The 16,256-nt window shown below is 42.0% G+C and overlaps 1 protein-coding gene across 2 annotated transcripts in view; it reads left to right on the top strand.

The window, feature by feature from the left end:
* MEGF10 (multiple EGF like domains 10) overlaps positions 1–16,256 on the top strand; it is a 180,653-nt gene that overhangs the window by 127,630 nt on the left and 36,767 nt on the right. For both annotated transcript variants that reach the window (XM_019478144.2, XM_006276658.4), the window contains exon 14: positions 6,258–6,360. In XM_019478144.2, the coding sequence (XP_019333689.2) occupies positions 6,258–6,360 (103 nt within the window). The remainder of the gene's footprint in view (positions 1–6,257; positions 6,361–16,256) is intronic.

Genomic DNA, 16,256 nt, shown 5'->3' with positions numbered 1-16,256 from the left:
CAGCAAGGTGCCTAATAAAACTGATTTCTTGTGTAAGCCTTACTTCATCTCATTCCTTCTGACCTGTTGTACCAGCACTGCTCTCTCAGTCCAATATACATTCTTCTTTATCTGCTTCCAGAATGCATGATTATTCTTTTAATCTCTCATTCTTCTATAGACCTTCCCTTTGCTACAGGCTTTTTTAGAGCCAGTTAGAAAACTAAAATTTCTCCCTGGAAAACTTTAGTATGAATTGCTGTACCCTTTTGAAATTTTCCTACTGGAAAATTTCAGTTTTCTTGCAGGAAATGTATAAAATGTGGGAGAGCAGGTTTTTCCGCCTATCTTACTTTTTTCCACCTAGAAACCTGTAAGAAAGAAAGCAGGAACTAAAAGTGCATGCATTTCACTTTCAATTGAAACATTTTCATTTTAGCAATAACATGAAAACTGTTACTTTCTTTCTGAATGTGATGAATTTAGAGGGAAAGTGTGTGTGTGTGTGTGTGTGTGTGTATATATATACACACACACACACACACACACACACACACACACACACACACACACATATACAATAAATATATATACAATTTCAAAATGAAACATTTTGGTTTTCCATTTCAGAAAACCAAAAATGTGTAAAGAATTACATTTTTTTTTTTTTTTTTTTTATATAGATAAAAGAGAATATTCAAGAAAATATTTTGTTGGAAAATTTCTGACTGTGTTCACTTTCTTATTTTCCTCCAGTTTCTCTCTCACTTTTTCACTGGATACATGAAAGCCTTGGGATAATAAAATTATGAGAGAATTATCTGACTTGAACTTGAACCTTATACATTCTCCACAAAGGCACTTCTGAGCTTTCATAATTTTGGCCTGGTTCCCTTATTTGCAGTAACATGGTGGGAGTAGCTAGGTTACAGCATATGAGTAAAGGCCATGCCCCTGCTGTTTAATGGAATCTGCCCTTGCACTGCTTCAGAAGCATTCAGCAGTTACATTTTTCAGGGATTGCTTGCTTTTTTTACATGCTATAATACACAGTATAGCTTATAGTAAAATTAAATATTATTCTCAACATTCACAATACTGAACTACTAACAGTACAGACACACATATTGATTCCAATAATATGTGAATTCATCTAATAGGAAATGGGATCTGATTCCTTTAAAGCTATCTCTTCTATCACACTGAAATAAGCAGGGCAGGATGGTACCTTAAGGCCCCTAAACACAAGCAGGGAGCCTGCTCTGACGTGCTGGAAATTCAGCATGTTGGAGCAGATTTGATTAATCAAGTCTGCTGGAGCATGGAAATTGATGTGCTCCGGCAGCCTTGTGCGTCAAACATGTCAGTGTTGCTGCACATCTCCATGCTGACAAAATGGTGGTGGGGCGCTTGGAAATAAACCACATCTTCACCACCTTTTTCAGCATGGGGACATGTGGTGAGGCTCATACATATGACATGTGAGTGCTTTTAATTAGCACGGCTCACTAATGAAAGCACCCAGCACGGCATCTGTGAACACATTAGACACTAACTGGATTACAGAGGCAAAAGCTTTCATAGGTGACAGCCTACTTTATTAGAGTGCTAACTTTGGCCCCTTGCAATCATTACATTTATTGTGAAATTAACACATTAATTACATGTAAAATTGTAACACACAACACGTTCAAGCAATTTATTTATCTATAAAAAGGATGAACCAACCACAAAAATGTTACTTGGTAAATGTGGAACATCTTTGTTGCTTATTTGTATTCTTCTTTAATTTGACCACATGGTATATTACTTAGTTTAAAGAGCATGCAGAGATCCTGGTCTGGGGAACTGCTCCCTAATGTTGGCTGTGTGTGTGCCTTTTAAAGGTCCAGGTGCTTGGACAGCCCAGCGTAGGGTGTCAGCTCCCATGCACTAGCAAGTTTAAAGGGTGTACGAGTAACCCAGCACCAGGGAGCTGGTCTCTGGTGCTGGGCTCCCTGAGTGCCAGCAGACATGCAATGGGATGTGATGAATTCAGATCTCCAAAATCACTTGTCCTGCTATTCCAGATCTTGAGAATGTCAGAAGATACGGTTTTTGGGATCTAGTATAAAATGCCTCAAATTGCATCATGTGATTTAAATTAATGTCTGCCAGGGACCATGTATACTGATTCTGCAAGATCTCTCAACATTTTTTAACAACCCAGCAGCTGGACATTGGCCATTGTTGTCTTTCTGCTTTACCTGTAGCAGGTTGGTGTGTTATGCCTTGTGTGTGTCAGAATTGACTTGTAATTTTAATAATAATTTAGACAGTGGATTTGTATAGAATGGTTTGGACACGGATGATCGTGCCTCACGTAGGGGTTTGGTTTACATAATCTCTGAAGGTCCCTTCCAGCTTTACATTTCTATAATTCTGTGATTATGATGCTGAATTCCCTCAATATCAATTAGCCTGGATTGCAGCTTTCCAGTATAGGCTCCTTAAAGGAAAGTTACTGCTTCAAAGCTATTATTCCACTAAACCAAGACCACTATTTTCAAGAAAACTATACCCCAGATAATCAATTCAGATGCCCTTTTCTGCCTCAAAATTCCATAATAGAAGAATAAACCAAAAATCAATATAAATGTAAGTATTTGGCTATGTCTTGTCACCATGCCTTTTTTTAGACTGTTAAATACTAAGAATGGGGCTGTATTTTTATCTTTGGGTGTTGTCCCATGCTGAACATGCAGTTGAAAAGAAACTATTAACATTATTTTACTAATAACAACTAACAACAAATTGAACAACAGTCCCTTTTATTCTTATTAATAGTAAGACTAATGATAAAAATTATTAATATTTTATTATTCAGGCTAGATATTAGGAGGCACTACTTCACAGTCAGGGTGGCTAGGATCTGGAACCAACTTCCAAGGGAAGTGGTGCTCGTTCCTACCCTGGGGGTCTTCAAAAGGAGTCTGGATAATCACCTAGCCAGGGTCGTTTAACCCCAGCATTCTTTCCTGCCCATGTCAGGGGGTCGGACTTGATGATCTACTGGTGTCCTTTCCGACCCTACCTACTATGTATAGACTAGACATTAGGAAGAACTTCTTCACAGTTCGAGTGGCCAAGGTCTGGAATGGGCTCCCAAGGGAGGTGGTGCTCTCCCTTACCCTGGGGGTCTTCAAGAGGAGGTTAGATAGGCATCTGGCTGGGGTCATCTAGACCCAGCACTCTTTCCTGCCTATGCAGGGGGTCAGACTCGATGATCTATTGAGGTCCCTTCCGACCGTAGAATCTATGAATCTATGATGTATTGTTCTTATTAATATTAATGAGAGTAAGGATTTAATTTGTCCATTAGCGATGCCTTCCAGAAAATGTTCTGTTTCACTTTTGTTATATGAATATATTTTTACAAACAAGGCATTTAGGTTAACTTAAACTTCCAGATTCATTATTAAATTGACTTATATTTTCTCTCTTAAAACAGAGATCAGAGGATATACTTAGGCTTGTATTTAGGCTTGTGCATATTCTTCTGCTCCTATATGCCTAGAACACTTCTGTTCCATTATGCCTAGAATACATCTTTCCATTATTATAAAAAGTCAAGATCATTACTCAAGACCTTACTGAAGTTTGATTAGTCTTATTTTTGTTGTGTCTTACTTCCAAGTTACCGCCTTTCAAAATACATGGAAGAATTTACTTACTATACAAATCGCATTATGTGCAGAGGAAATGCTTCCCTTAATCTTTTCTTCTCCTTTATGTTAACATGGATTAATGACATAAGCAATGCACTGCATACTGTTGAGTAACATATAATGTTGTTTTACATTAGAATTGAAAGCTGGATGATTAAACCCTATGGAACTGTATAAAAATGTAGGCATGAAAATCAGAGGACAGCAGATTAGAATTTGCAATGCATCCTAAATTAAGATTAAAGTGACAGTGACCATTTTTTAGCCTAGAAATTTAAATTATTGTGCTGAAATAGACTTTTAAACAGCAGGGTGTGTCATTAGGGTTATTTCTAGTTTATGTGGAATTCCTTCCTTCCATCCTGCCTGCTTTCTTGCCTTTGGCTTTGAGCAATAAGCACAAATAATTCTATGTAGTCTGCCTTATATTTCATCCTGGACCTAGCCCCTCCTCTCAACTACAATAATATTTGGGATTTTTTGCTAGGAAGGTGATTCTAGTGATTTTCCTCAACTTCAGTGACTGCCTTGGTGAGAAGTTGTCATCTCTAAAATTCACATGTAAGCCCTGTAATCTGAAGCCCCAGTACTGTGAAGCTTTGCCAGACAGACGGGTTCCACAGACTCACTTTGACTAACCAAAAACCAAATTCAAAGATTAAGGATACATGCAAATATTACACTTAGATCAACCTAAGTAGGGTGATGTCTGTACAAATGTTTGGACAGGTTAGATCAGGAAAAAAATGGCAGCCCAATCTAAATAAGTACTTCTGCGGAGGTGAACTAAATTAGATTGGGAAGGGATAAGCTTGATCTGAGTGTCTGCACCCATTCAGGGCGCATCCAGATGAGCGCAGCTGTGCAGTATGTGGTGCTGCAAGCACGTCTGCAGTGCCACATACCGCACAGTCAGGTGTTCTCTGCACTTGCAAAGGTGTGCTGCTGCCTGTGCGTATGCTACTCATTTTTTTTTTTTTTTTTTTCCATGGGTTTTTTTGACCCCTGGATATTCAAAATTCACTTTAAAAAAACCTGGAGCAGCACACGCATGGGCAGCATGTGTTACTGAAAAGTGGAGCTGGGCCACTCGGAACCATGCTGTGGCTGCCAGCTGGGCTCTGCCTGTCGGGATCACTGCTGCTGCAGCCCTAGAAGGCCCCCAGGACCCCAGGTAAGGCTGCTGGGGCTAGCACAGTGCTGGCCTCAGCCTTCTCTACCTCACCTGGGGTAACTTGCCGCAAGCCAAAGTGCACATGGCATGGGCGTTCCCTAGGGACAAGTAGCTGCAGCACAAGGTGTGTCGCTGCTACTTGTTCCCAGGGAATCAAACATCTGCGCTCATTTGGACATGGCCTCAGAGTGCAGCCCCAAGACTAGGAAAGTCCAATTGCTCATCCCAGCGCTGGGTCCACGCTCTTCCTACCGCCTCTGTCTTACTAAACTCTTTTTAGCCCCCTCAACCCTGCCACCCACAGACAGACAACACCACCCCCTACAGACTCCCCAGCCCCCTGATCCTACCCATCTCTCCTCTTTAGACTGAGTTTCCAGTGTGTCCTCAGGAAACAGAGGCACAAGCTGCTTCTGATCTACAGTCACACAGTTTAAATTAAACTGTGATGAAAATGAAGTAAACCGTGTGATGATAGATTTGGTACAGTGAATGTATGCACATACCCACAGACACAATTAAATGAATGTCAGCTGACTTTTACTGATAAAACCAAGGGGTGAATTTGACCCTAAATTCCAATTCCATAATGGGCCTGGTTTCTATCAATTCACAGAAATGCTACAGTATTGAAAATTAAACTTGTTTTGAATCATTGTCTTGTCTCCTTTTAGAATGAGAGAGCTTCCTTTTGTCATGTTTTTAAAGCAGAAAAAAGGATTTTTAATAAAAAGGGAGAGGATAGATTTATAGACAGGCAGATGCATGCAATTCTAGTATTACTGCAAGCTAAAATATATATATAAGCAAATGTACTCTATTTGTGTGTGTGTGTGTATGCGCGCGCACGCGCGCATGTGCATCCAATTCTAGTGTTATTGCAAGCTAAAAAGTTATCATTTGTTATGACTAATCTAATTTACCCTGAGCTCCTTTTAAATGTTGGTACTAAATAGCATCCTTTGTGGCTGTCTGAAAAGAGAGTTCAAGGCATGAATCGGTATAGGCACCGAATTATTTTCATATTCAAGATCCCTTTAGGTCGTTGGTCAGATTTGAAGGAAATCAGAGGACAACACCAGGGAAGTTTTGGTGCTGCTACTGACTATATGATGACTTTTTTGTGACTAGAACATTGTAATCTCCCAGACTGTCAGTTTGAGATCTGTCAAAAGAGTCTAATTAACTTTTCCCCTTAACCTCTAGAATAAAGGAATGAAAATGCAGAATTTGTAGCTTATTGAAAGCCAAAAAGGTGTTTTATCTTAAGCAAGCTGATTAAGGAATCAAAAGAGGGAAACCTATTGTTGTTGCTTGAGAGAGGACTGATGAGAACTTGTTCTCTTCTAGCGCTCTTTAGTTCTCATTATTTCAGTTCTGTGTTTTTGTTCTGACAGGATGGCACGTATGGGATGGATTGTGCTGAACGCTGTGATTGCAGCCATGCAGATGGCTGTCATCCAACCACTGGGTATTGTCGCTGCCTCCCTGGATGGTCAGGTAAACCAGAGTTCAACATTAGGGATAAAAAATGACAGCATAAATAAGATAGGATCCATTCTCCCCTTTTGTTTCTGTGGTCAGAGTGGGTCCTGTCTGAGAAGCACATGCAAGCTGGGGACACCGTCTATGTGCTGAGTGTTTCCTTCCATGCTCTCTTCAGAAGCTAAAGCTTAATGGGCCTAAAAGCTGGGCAGACATTTGGGAGTGAATGGAGGAAGTTTCAAAGCTCAGCCACACTTGATAGTATTATTCATATCTGATTGAATATCTAAGGTAGTGTTTCTAGTTTGTATCTAGGACCCATATGGGCTGCATCTCCAGGAACTTAAGAAGATTTTTTTATCAGGGCTGACAAATGGATTAAAAATTAATTGCAAGATTAAAAAAAAAAAGTTGCAAACAATTGCATTTTTAATTAACAGTTAAACAATAGTCAGCACCTCCTACCCCAGCCTCCTACCCCACAGCCCAGAGCCTGTGTGCCCTGCAGCTGCTCCCCACGACCACCAACAGCGTACAGCCCCATCCTCAACTCTGGCTCATCCCATGCCCACTCCAGACTCACCCCAGCTGGAACAGACCAGAACAGCCCCAACCCTGGCCCACCCTACTCCTGTGCCAGACTCACCTGCCCACACTGAGCAGTGGCAGCAGCCAGGCAGAAGCTGCTGCTCAGCATGAAGGAAAAGTAGCCCCTCCCTCTTACTGTTGCCAGGTCCTTGTTGCTGCAGCCATCTGGAGCCCATGCCTGGACTGCCCTGTGGCTCTTCTGCAGTGCCACTGCTGCCCCACTGGGTGGCCCAGAGGAGGTGGTGACAGCAGCAGAGAAGAGCTGCAGGGCAGCCTGGGCCTGGGCTCTCGGCAGCTTCAGCAAGAAGGGTCCAGCAGCGGTGAGGGACAGGGGCCACTTTCCCCCCCATGTCAAGTAGCAGGTTCTGCCCAGCCTCTGCTGCTGCCACCATTGCCCAGTGTGAGTGGGTGAGTCTGGAGCAGGTGTGGGGCGGGGCATGGGTTCTGGTTGGTCCATTTCACTCGTCAAAATGATGTGCGCAATTAATGCAATTAAAAAAGATTAACATGTTAATTTGTTTTTGCGGTAATCATGTCAGTTAATTGCAGTTAACTTACAGCCCTATTTTTTTATATTAAAACACTGGGCAGGCAGCCAATGGGATTTTGGCTCCTATAGAAGTTGTGATGTTAGTAGGATTGGCCAAAGTTTTTGCCTGAAGTATTCTTGGTCCAAACCTACTGGTAAAAAAGTTGTTGGCACTTTTCCATTTTGATTTTTCCACATGTTTCTAAAGAATTTTTGTTGATTATTTTTGCATTACTAAGTTTATCAAAACTGGTTTTTGGAAATGCCATTTACAAATAAATAGTGTTAGAACAAAGAAGACTTCTGTCTGAACAGAAGCTGTTTCTTTCCTTCTAAAGGGCTTTGCCTTGTGATTTCAGTTCTAATCCAGTACAATTATTTTTTTCTCACTCTAGGGAATAAGTGTTTTCCAGCAGAGGAAATGTAATTTCTTTATTTTCCATGGTGCTTCTAGGGATATCAAATATCAGGTAGAACTGAGGAAGTAATCTGTAGCAAATAATTTACTTGACAAGTTTTGGAAACTGTTCCACTCACAGAAAGATATCATCTCTACTCAAATGTGTTTTACCATTTTTTGCAAGCATGCACTTTTTGGTAACTCTGTGGCTTGATCAGAGATATTTTACTATATGTATCTGATACTTTGTTTGGACATCATGTTGTGCTGGTCAGTTGTTGCAGTTGTTTAAACTCACATAACATTGTTTTATGTTCCCTGACTGAATAAGTGTAACTCTTATGATCAGGTCACGTGCCGAAAAGGCTTTGATTCTTACAAAGAGAGAAAGGAGATAAGCAGGATTAGGGAATCTTGTAAAAACGTAAATGTTTTCCTCCTGGGAACCCAATATTGCCTGAGCTGTCATTTCAAGAAAAAAATAGTTTTTTGCAGGAAGTTGGCAGGAGAGTTTAAATTAATTAACATTTGTCAAATTTGCAGAAAATTAACAGTGCATGGAGTCTAAATTGGGAAGTTGTCAATGAAAGCTTTGCTCAGCTAAATTTTCTGTGTGCTCATGTCTCTGGTGAGGGTCTCCTGATTCATAGATTCATAGATGTTAGGGTCAGAAGGGACCTCAATAGATCATCGAGTCCGACCCCCTGCATAAGCAGGAAAGAGTGCTGGGTCTAGATGACCCCAGCTAGATACTCATCTAACCTCCTCTTGAAGACCCCCAGGGTAGGGGAGAGCACCACCTCCCTTGGGAGCCTGTTCCAGACCTTGGCCACTCGAACTGTGAAGAAGTTCTTCCTAATGTCCAATCTAAATCTGCTCTCTGCTAGCTTGTGGCCATTATTTCTTGTAACCCCTGGGGGCGCCTTGTTGAATAAATACTCACCAATTCCCTTCATTGCCCCCGTGATGAACTTATAGGCAGCCACAAGGTCGCCTCTCAACCTTCTCTTGCGGAGGCTGAAAAGATCCAGTTTCTCTAGTCTCTCCTCGTAGGGCTTGGTCTGCAGGCCCTTGACCATAGGAGTTGCCCTTCTCTGGACCCTCTCCAGGTTATCCGCATCCTTCTTGAAGTGTGGCGCCCAGAATTGCACGCAGTACTCCAACTGCGGTCTGACCAGCGCCCGATAGAGGGGAAGTATCACCTCCCTGGACCTATTTGTCATGCATCTGCTGATGCACGATAAAGTGCCATTGGCTTTTCTGATGGCTTCGTCACACTGCCGGCTCATGTTCATCTTGGAGTCCACTAGGACTCCGAGATCCCTTTCCACCTCTGTGCCACCCAGCAGGTCATTCCCTAGGCTGTAGGTGTGCTGGACATTTTTCCTCCCTAGGTGCAGCACTTTGCGTTTCTCCTTGTTGAACTGCATCCTGTTGTTTTCTGCCCACTTGTCCAACCTATCCAGGTCTGCCTGCGGCTGTTCCCTGCCCTCCGGCGTGTCCACATCTCCCCGTAGCTTTGTGTCATCTGCAAACTTGGACAGAGTACATTTGACTCCCTCGTCCAAGTCGCTGATGAAGACATTAAAGAGTATCGGTCCAAGGACTGAGCCCTGCGGGACCCCACTGCCCACACCCTTCCAGGTTGAGACCGACCCATCCACCACGACTCTTTGGGTGCGACCCTCTAGCCAATTCACCACCCACCTGACTGTGTAGTCATCCACATCACAGCCTCTTAGCTTGTTCACCAGTATGGGGTGGGATACCGTATCGAAGGCCTTCCTGAAGTCTAAGTATACGACATCCACCCCTCCTCCTGTGTCCAGGCGTTTCGTAACCTGGTCATAGAAAGAGACTAGATTGGTCAGGCACGATCTGCCCGCCACAAACCCGTGCTGGTTTCCCCTCAGCATAATTTGCCCTGCCGGGCTCTCACAAATGTGAGCCTTGATGATTTTTTCAAAGACTTTACCAAGGATGGAGGTGAGACTGACCGGCCTATAGTTGCCCGGGTCCTCCTTCCTCCCCTTTTTGAAAATGGGGACCACGTTGGCCCTTTTCCAGTCCTCCGGGACTTGGCCCGTGCACCACGAGCGTTCGAATATTCCCGCCAGTGGCTCTGCAATGATGTCGGCCAGTGCCTTCAGCACCCTCGGATGGAGCCCATCCGGGCCTGCCTATTTAAAGGCATCCAGTTCTTCCAAATGACTCTGCACCACCTCAGGATCTACGTATGGAAGTCTGGCGCCTTGCTGCTGCCTCTCTACAACCCCAATGAGAGACTTGTCTTGCCCCTCACTTAGGAACACTGAGGCAAAGAACTCATTGAGGAGTTCAGCCTTGTCCCCCCTGTCTGTCACCAATTGTTTCTGCCCATTCAGCAGTGGTCCTATTCCTCCCTGGGCCTTCCTTTTACTCCCAATATATCTAAAAAAAAATTTCTTGTTGCCTTTTATTTGGGTTGCCATCCTCAGCTCCATGGTAGCTTTGGCCCGCCTAACTGCCTCCCTACAAGCATGAGCAGAGGAGGTATATTCATCTTTAGTGATCTCACCTTGTTTCCACTTTTTATGTGCTCCCCTTTTGGCCCTTAGGCTGCCCTGGATTTCTCTGGTGAGCCATGGAAGCCTCCTGGCCCCTTTCCCTTTTTTGCCTCGCTCGGGGATCGTCTTGCTTTGTGCCCGAAGGATCGTTTCCTTTAGGCACAGCCACCCTTCTTGGGCTCCCATCCCTTCAAAACTCCTACTCTGCAGTGCGTCCTTGACTAATCGCCTGAGTGCATTGAGATCAGGTTTCCTAAAGTCTAGCACTTTCACCCTACTAGTTACCTTACCCACTCGACGTCTTATGTTGAATTCTATTATTAGGTGATCACTGTCTCCCAAATGGCTACCAATCTGGAGGTCCCCTATCATGATGTGTCAAGCAGTGCGTTATCCAGTGTGAGAGCACATATAGTGCAAGTACTTACATAATGAGTTTAAAACTTGTTATTTGCATTTGAGCATGAGAATACAACATAGTCTTTGACGAGCTTACTGTGACAGAAACTCAATAAATTGAATACTCCTGGTATGGGAATGTAAAACGGGTGTGAATATGACTAGCACAATCTGAGCAAGTACTCACAAGATATATATATTTTTATATATATCCTTTACATTATTACCTTTGGTCTTACTTTTGCAGAAGTATCTGCAGTCTCGAGACAGGCATTTTGTAATAGTATGTGTTGCCTTTTATATCTACTCACCTCACTTTAATCTAATCTCTAATATATATCTAGATAGATCTATTGTGGGTATAGATATGACAAAATGAGAATTTTATGTAAGTTCATTTCTTTTGAGAGCACAAAAAGGTGATCCTTTATTTATATATTGGGTCTTCCTGACTGTACTTCTAGTATCCGTGGACTCATCCAAAAACATGAATCGTTCTTTCCCCAGTCACTAATTATACAAGACAAAATGATAATTTTATGTAAGTGCATCACTTTTGAAAGGAACTCACAAAAAGTGAGTCATGTTTTTATACATATATAAATAAAAACCAGGATCACCTTTTGGTGCATTCCTTTCAAAAGAGATGCACTTACACAATTCTCATTTTGTCTTGTATAATTAGTGACTGGGGAAAGCACAATACATGGTTTTTGAATGAGTCCACAGCTACTAGAGGTACAGTTAGGAAGATGCAATGAAAATATTTCCATTATTCTTTCAATATGCAATTTCAGTGGCAGGAGGCACGATTGTGGGATTGTGCATTAGATCCCATCGTGCCTATCAGTGGTGCCCATCATGATCTCTGACTCCCCCTGCCCCTGATGGGGCTCAACAGGACTCGCAGTGGAGGCCACATTCCCTCTACTGCCTCCAGCATAAGCTGCACAAGCAACATGGGCTGCAAGTCTTGCAGCAAGGACAGCAGGGGAACACTGATGCCACTGCAAGCCTTATATGTCATGAGGCTGGTGGTGGGGGCAATGTTCTCCTTGCTGCCCCCACTGTGAGCCCTGCAGCGATGTTGGCTGTGGTGCTTGCAGTAGGGCAGTGTGGGGGAACACAGACACTGCTGTGAGCCCCCATTGTCCCCACTGTGAGTCCCACAACAGTGTTGGCTATGGCACTTGCAGCAGGGGCAGTATGGGGGAATGTTGCTGCTGCTGTGAGCCCTGCACCTCACGAGGCTTACAGCGGTGGAAGTGTTTTCCTTTCTGCCCCTGCTGCAAGCCCCACAGCTTAAGACGCTACACCAGCCACAAGCCTTGCAGTCGCAGAGGCTCGCAGCAAGGTCACTATTCTCCTTGCTGCGGGCCCCACAACTGACAATGAGCCGTTGTGAGCCTTGTCAGCTGTGGGTCTGGCAGCGGCTGGTGCGCCCCTGTGGCTGGGACGACCTTGGTTGATGGGTCCCCTAGCCACAGGGAAGCACCAGGCCGTACGTTCACCTAGTGACATGATTAGAACAAGGTACAACATTATTACCCATTTTTTTTTTTTTTTTTTTTTTTTTTTTTTTTGTGGAATAACTGTGTAGCTTATTGCTTGTTTTATCACGTCATTAATCGGTTGAATGTATAGCTGAGTCGCAACTTAAGGCATGATTACCTGGTTAATCGTGCCTTAAGTGCAGAGGCGGCCAAAGGCCCCTGCTACATGTTACACTTAAGACGTGACTAACCAGTTAATCACATCTTAAGTTGTGACCTGGCTACACATTCAATCAATTAAAGGTGTGATAAAACAAGGGATAAGCCCCAAAATTATTCCACAAAAAAATGCATGATAACTTTGTGGCTGCTATCTGTCACACCATTAATTGAATGTGTGGCTCTGTGGCTGTTAGCTCCTTCTGCTGATGGGGTCCACAGTTGTGGGGGTGCACCATCTGCTCCTACAGCTGGGAGCCCTGTCAACTGAGGAGGCTTCTAGGCATGGGAGCTTGCTATTTTCAGTGCAGAGGGAGCCCAGGATCGCAATCTTGGGCTCCCCTTAACCAGCAATAAGGTGTAATGGAATCTAAATCATGATCCCACAATCATGCCTTCTGCCACATACATGCAAGATGTGCATCTTATCCCATCGCGCCTTTACCTGCACATTTGGCAGGAGCCTAAGATCAGGAACATTTAATAAATACAGGAAGGGTCAGAAATGTAACATAGAAATAGTGGGACCAAACATTGTGTTTTAATAACTAGAGTTGGAATCATGGCAACTTTGTATTGCAGATCTTTTTGCAAAGAATATTGTAGAACTGGTTAGTATGAGTGGTGTAGTACTAAGATAGGGTATGCCTGAAGGACTCAAACATGACAGAAATCTCCAACGTGGTTGAAAAGAGGGAAGCATCTGTGCATTTTTTTCTTTTAAAAAAAGTTCTTTTCTCTCTTAGTCTTAAGGAGGAGAAATATTTGCACTAGAAAATCTTCATGCATGATTATGAGTGAAATTGAGTCTGCCTGATGATGTCAACTTGGCAGTGTGTATAAGGGAGACTAGTTTCAACAAGTTGATGGTGTCTAGACAGACAGTATGACATAAACAAGATAGTTTTCTTACATTCAGTGCCTGAAAATCCTCCACCCACACTTCATGTGTTGGATTGACAGCCGTGAGGAATCCACCCTTATTTATGAAAGCACTTATATTTAGAACGATGAAAAAAGAGAGAATACTTTAGAAATAGGTTTTAAAATAGTTGTACCATGAAGTTTGATAGTAGAGATGACATTTAAGTGATAGGAGTACACAAGTTTACAGACATGTTAGGCCTAATTGTACCACCACTGAATTCACTGAGAATCTTTCTATTGACTTTATTGCAAAGATGATAAAGCTGTTGAAAATCCCTGTGTCTCTGTGTCTTTGCTTTTAAAGTCAAGAAGTTAGACATTTAAAAATGTAAAGCTTGTACATCAGACATATTATGTGCTAGATTGGTTTGGGAGCTTCGGGTAGGTGGGCATGCGGAATATTTTGTTGTTAACAGATACGTGAAGAAATTATTTTTCCGTTCACTTCAGTTCCAAAAAGTTGAGGGGAAATAAGATTTTTTTGAACAAACTGTTTTGACACCAAATGAAATACTTAATTTTGAATTTAAATATTTTAAGGATTTTATTTAAAAATAAAACTAAAGGAAATTTTAAAATGCATAGGTTTCAAATAAACAAATCAAAATGCTTTAGAAGTTTCAGTGAAATATTTGACCTTTTCAAAAGAAGCTTGGGTTTTTGGACAGAATAATTACTGGAACAACAATGAAATCCCCCAATGTTTCCATGTTGACAATTTTGTATTTTTGGTTCCATTAATAGTTTTGGCCAAAACACTGCCCACCTGTAGCACCTTTCCTCAGTTACGTATCACCTTGGCATATAATGTATTTTCTCTCGACAATAGTGAGAGAATTGGTTGCCCTTGAGCCAGCCAGGAGCTCTGGAGTTGTTGCATTCCTAAGGCAATGCCATAACAAACTGCCCCTTAATTACTCTTAATTGATGAGTTAATAAATAATAAGACAGCATTCAATTTCTTCTTACAAATAAGTTTGCCTTTATTGGGGGCCATGCCCCAATATGTTTATGTTGCCTCTGGGAATCTTTTTACTTGAACACAATTATTAATTCAGTTATTAGATGTTGCATGGTGTGGAGTTGCCAGAACACTTAGAAAATAGAATAATTTCTTTAAAAGCTGTTTTATCTCAGCTGTTACCCAGTGAGAGGTTTAAGCTAAGAATATTCATCCTAAAGGAAACTCCACCCTGTTCATAGAGTGCAAGTGACAAATATTCACCCTCAGGAAAGCCAGTCCTGTTTACAGCTTAAGAATGTCCACCATATAGGAGCCCCACCCTGCTTAGAACAGCTGGAATTAATGGAGAGGCTTATTTTTCAGTTCCCTTACCATACTGATGCATTCCAGCAGCCGCATGAATTATGATGGCAAAACAGAGAAGCACCCACACACATTTCAGATGATCTCTGTGGCTAAATCTACTCTTCTTTTCCTGACATCTTTCACTGTAATCATTCAATATCTTCCTTTGAAAGGCAAGTAATGGAAATGGGTAATGAGCTTTAAAATGTGAAAGCTTTACAAAAAATAAAGACAAACACACACAAACTTCTTCCTGTTAAATGGTGACTGTTACTTTTGGAGCAATATGTTTATGCATAATCATTTATTTATGTATTTGCTTTTGATATTATTATTCATTTCTTGAGCACTGAAACTCTAACTGTACAGTTTATAGAAAAATTCAGAATCAAATGCACTTCAAGGACTTGCTTGATACTGTTCATTTCAATAGCAATAATCCACTACCCAACATAATACAACAAATGAAACCTATTAACCTTATCCCATAATCTCACCTCCTTTGACAGCCATGAAAAATTGGGTTTTGCAGCATGCTCATAAGATTAGAAAATCCAGGTTTTGTACTACTGAGACTTTTCATTGAACTGTTGTAAAAAGCACTGAATATTCTTCTAGACAGTTTAAAATAGACTGTTTGTTAGTAATAACACACTATTCCTTAGCTCTGGTAGACATTGGAAATCCTGTAGAAAGTCATGTTATACTGATATTGCACATGTAATTTTAAAGACCAATATAAAAGCTATGTGGTGTTAGGGATTATGAAATACCACTAGCACGTTATCTCTGCCAAAACAATAACAGCAGCTTATGGGGGAAAAAAACACATACAGTAATACCAACCTACATTACACCAGCATGTATAGTATTCATCCATATGCTATGCCAGATAGGGTGTCTATGACTTTTCAGTATCACAGACACCTGCTGACACCAATCAAATATGTCTGCCCTAGGAAGGGAGGTCTGTATCTTATTGTGTTTATTACTGAATAGCAGAGTAAAATTTTGTTTGTTTACATCAGAGAGGCATTTTTCATACAAGTCTTCTAGAAGGCCTGAATTAGGATACTCTCTTTACTTTTTAATCTGTACATTTTTTGCATACTAAATATGCTACCACTGTATACCTTTTTATTATATCTAGTCTTCAGATTACTAGTGAAAAATGATCCACTACATTTACAGTATATATTAGGGTTACCATATTTCCAGTTTCAAAAAAGAGGTCACCTGTGGGGGGGTGGTAATATGACTGGGGGAGGCAGTGATATGCCCATGCCCTGTGCTGTGTCCCTGTGACTCTATGATGGGTCTTATACTAGGCAAGGAGTCTTATACCTGCCCCTCACTCCCAAGCCATAGTCCCCCCAGCCCTGCTGGTGCCCCTCACTCCTGACCCACAGCTCCCCCCCCATACCTGCTGATACCCCTCAATCCCAACCTGCCTGTGCCCCACACTTATGACCCACAGTCCCACACCCCCTGGTGCCCCTCA

The sequence above is a fragment of the Alligator mississippiensis genome, chromosome 3, assembly GCF_030867095.1.
Source record: "Alligator mississippiensis isolate rAllMis1 chromosome 3, rAllMis1, whole genome shotgun sequence".
Taxonomy (NCBI): Eukaryota; Metazoa; Chordata; order Crocodylia; family Alligatoridae; genus Alligator; species Alligator mississippiensis.
This window is presented reverse-complemented; position numbering and strand designations above follow the sequence as displayed.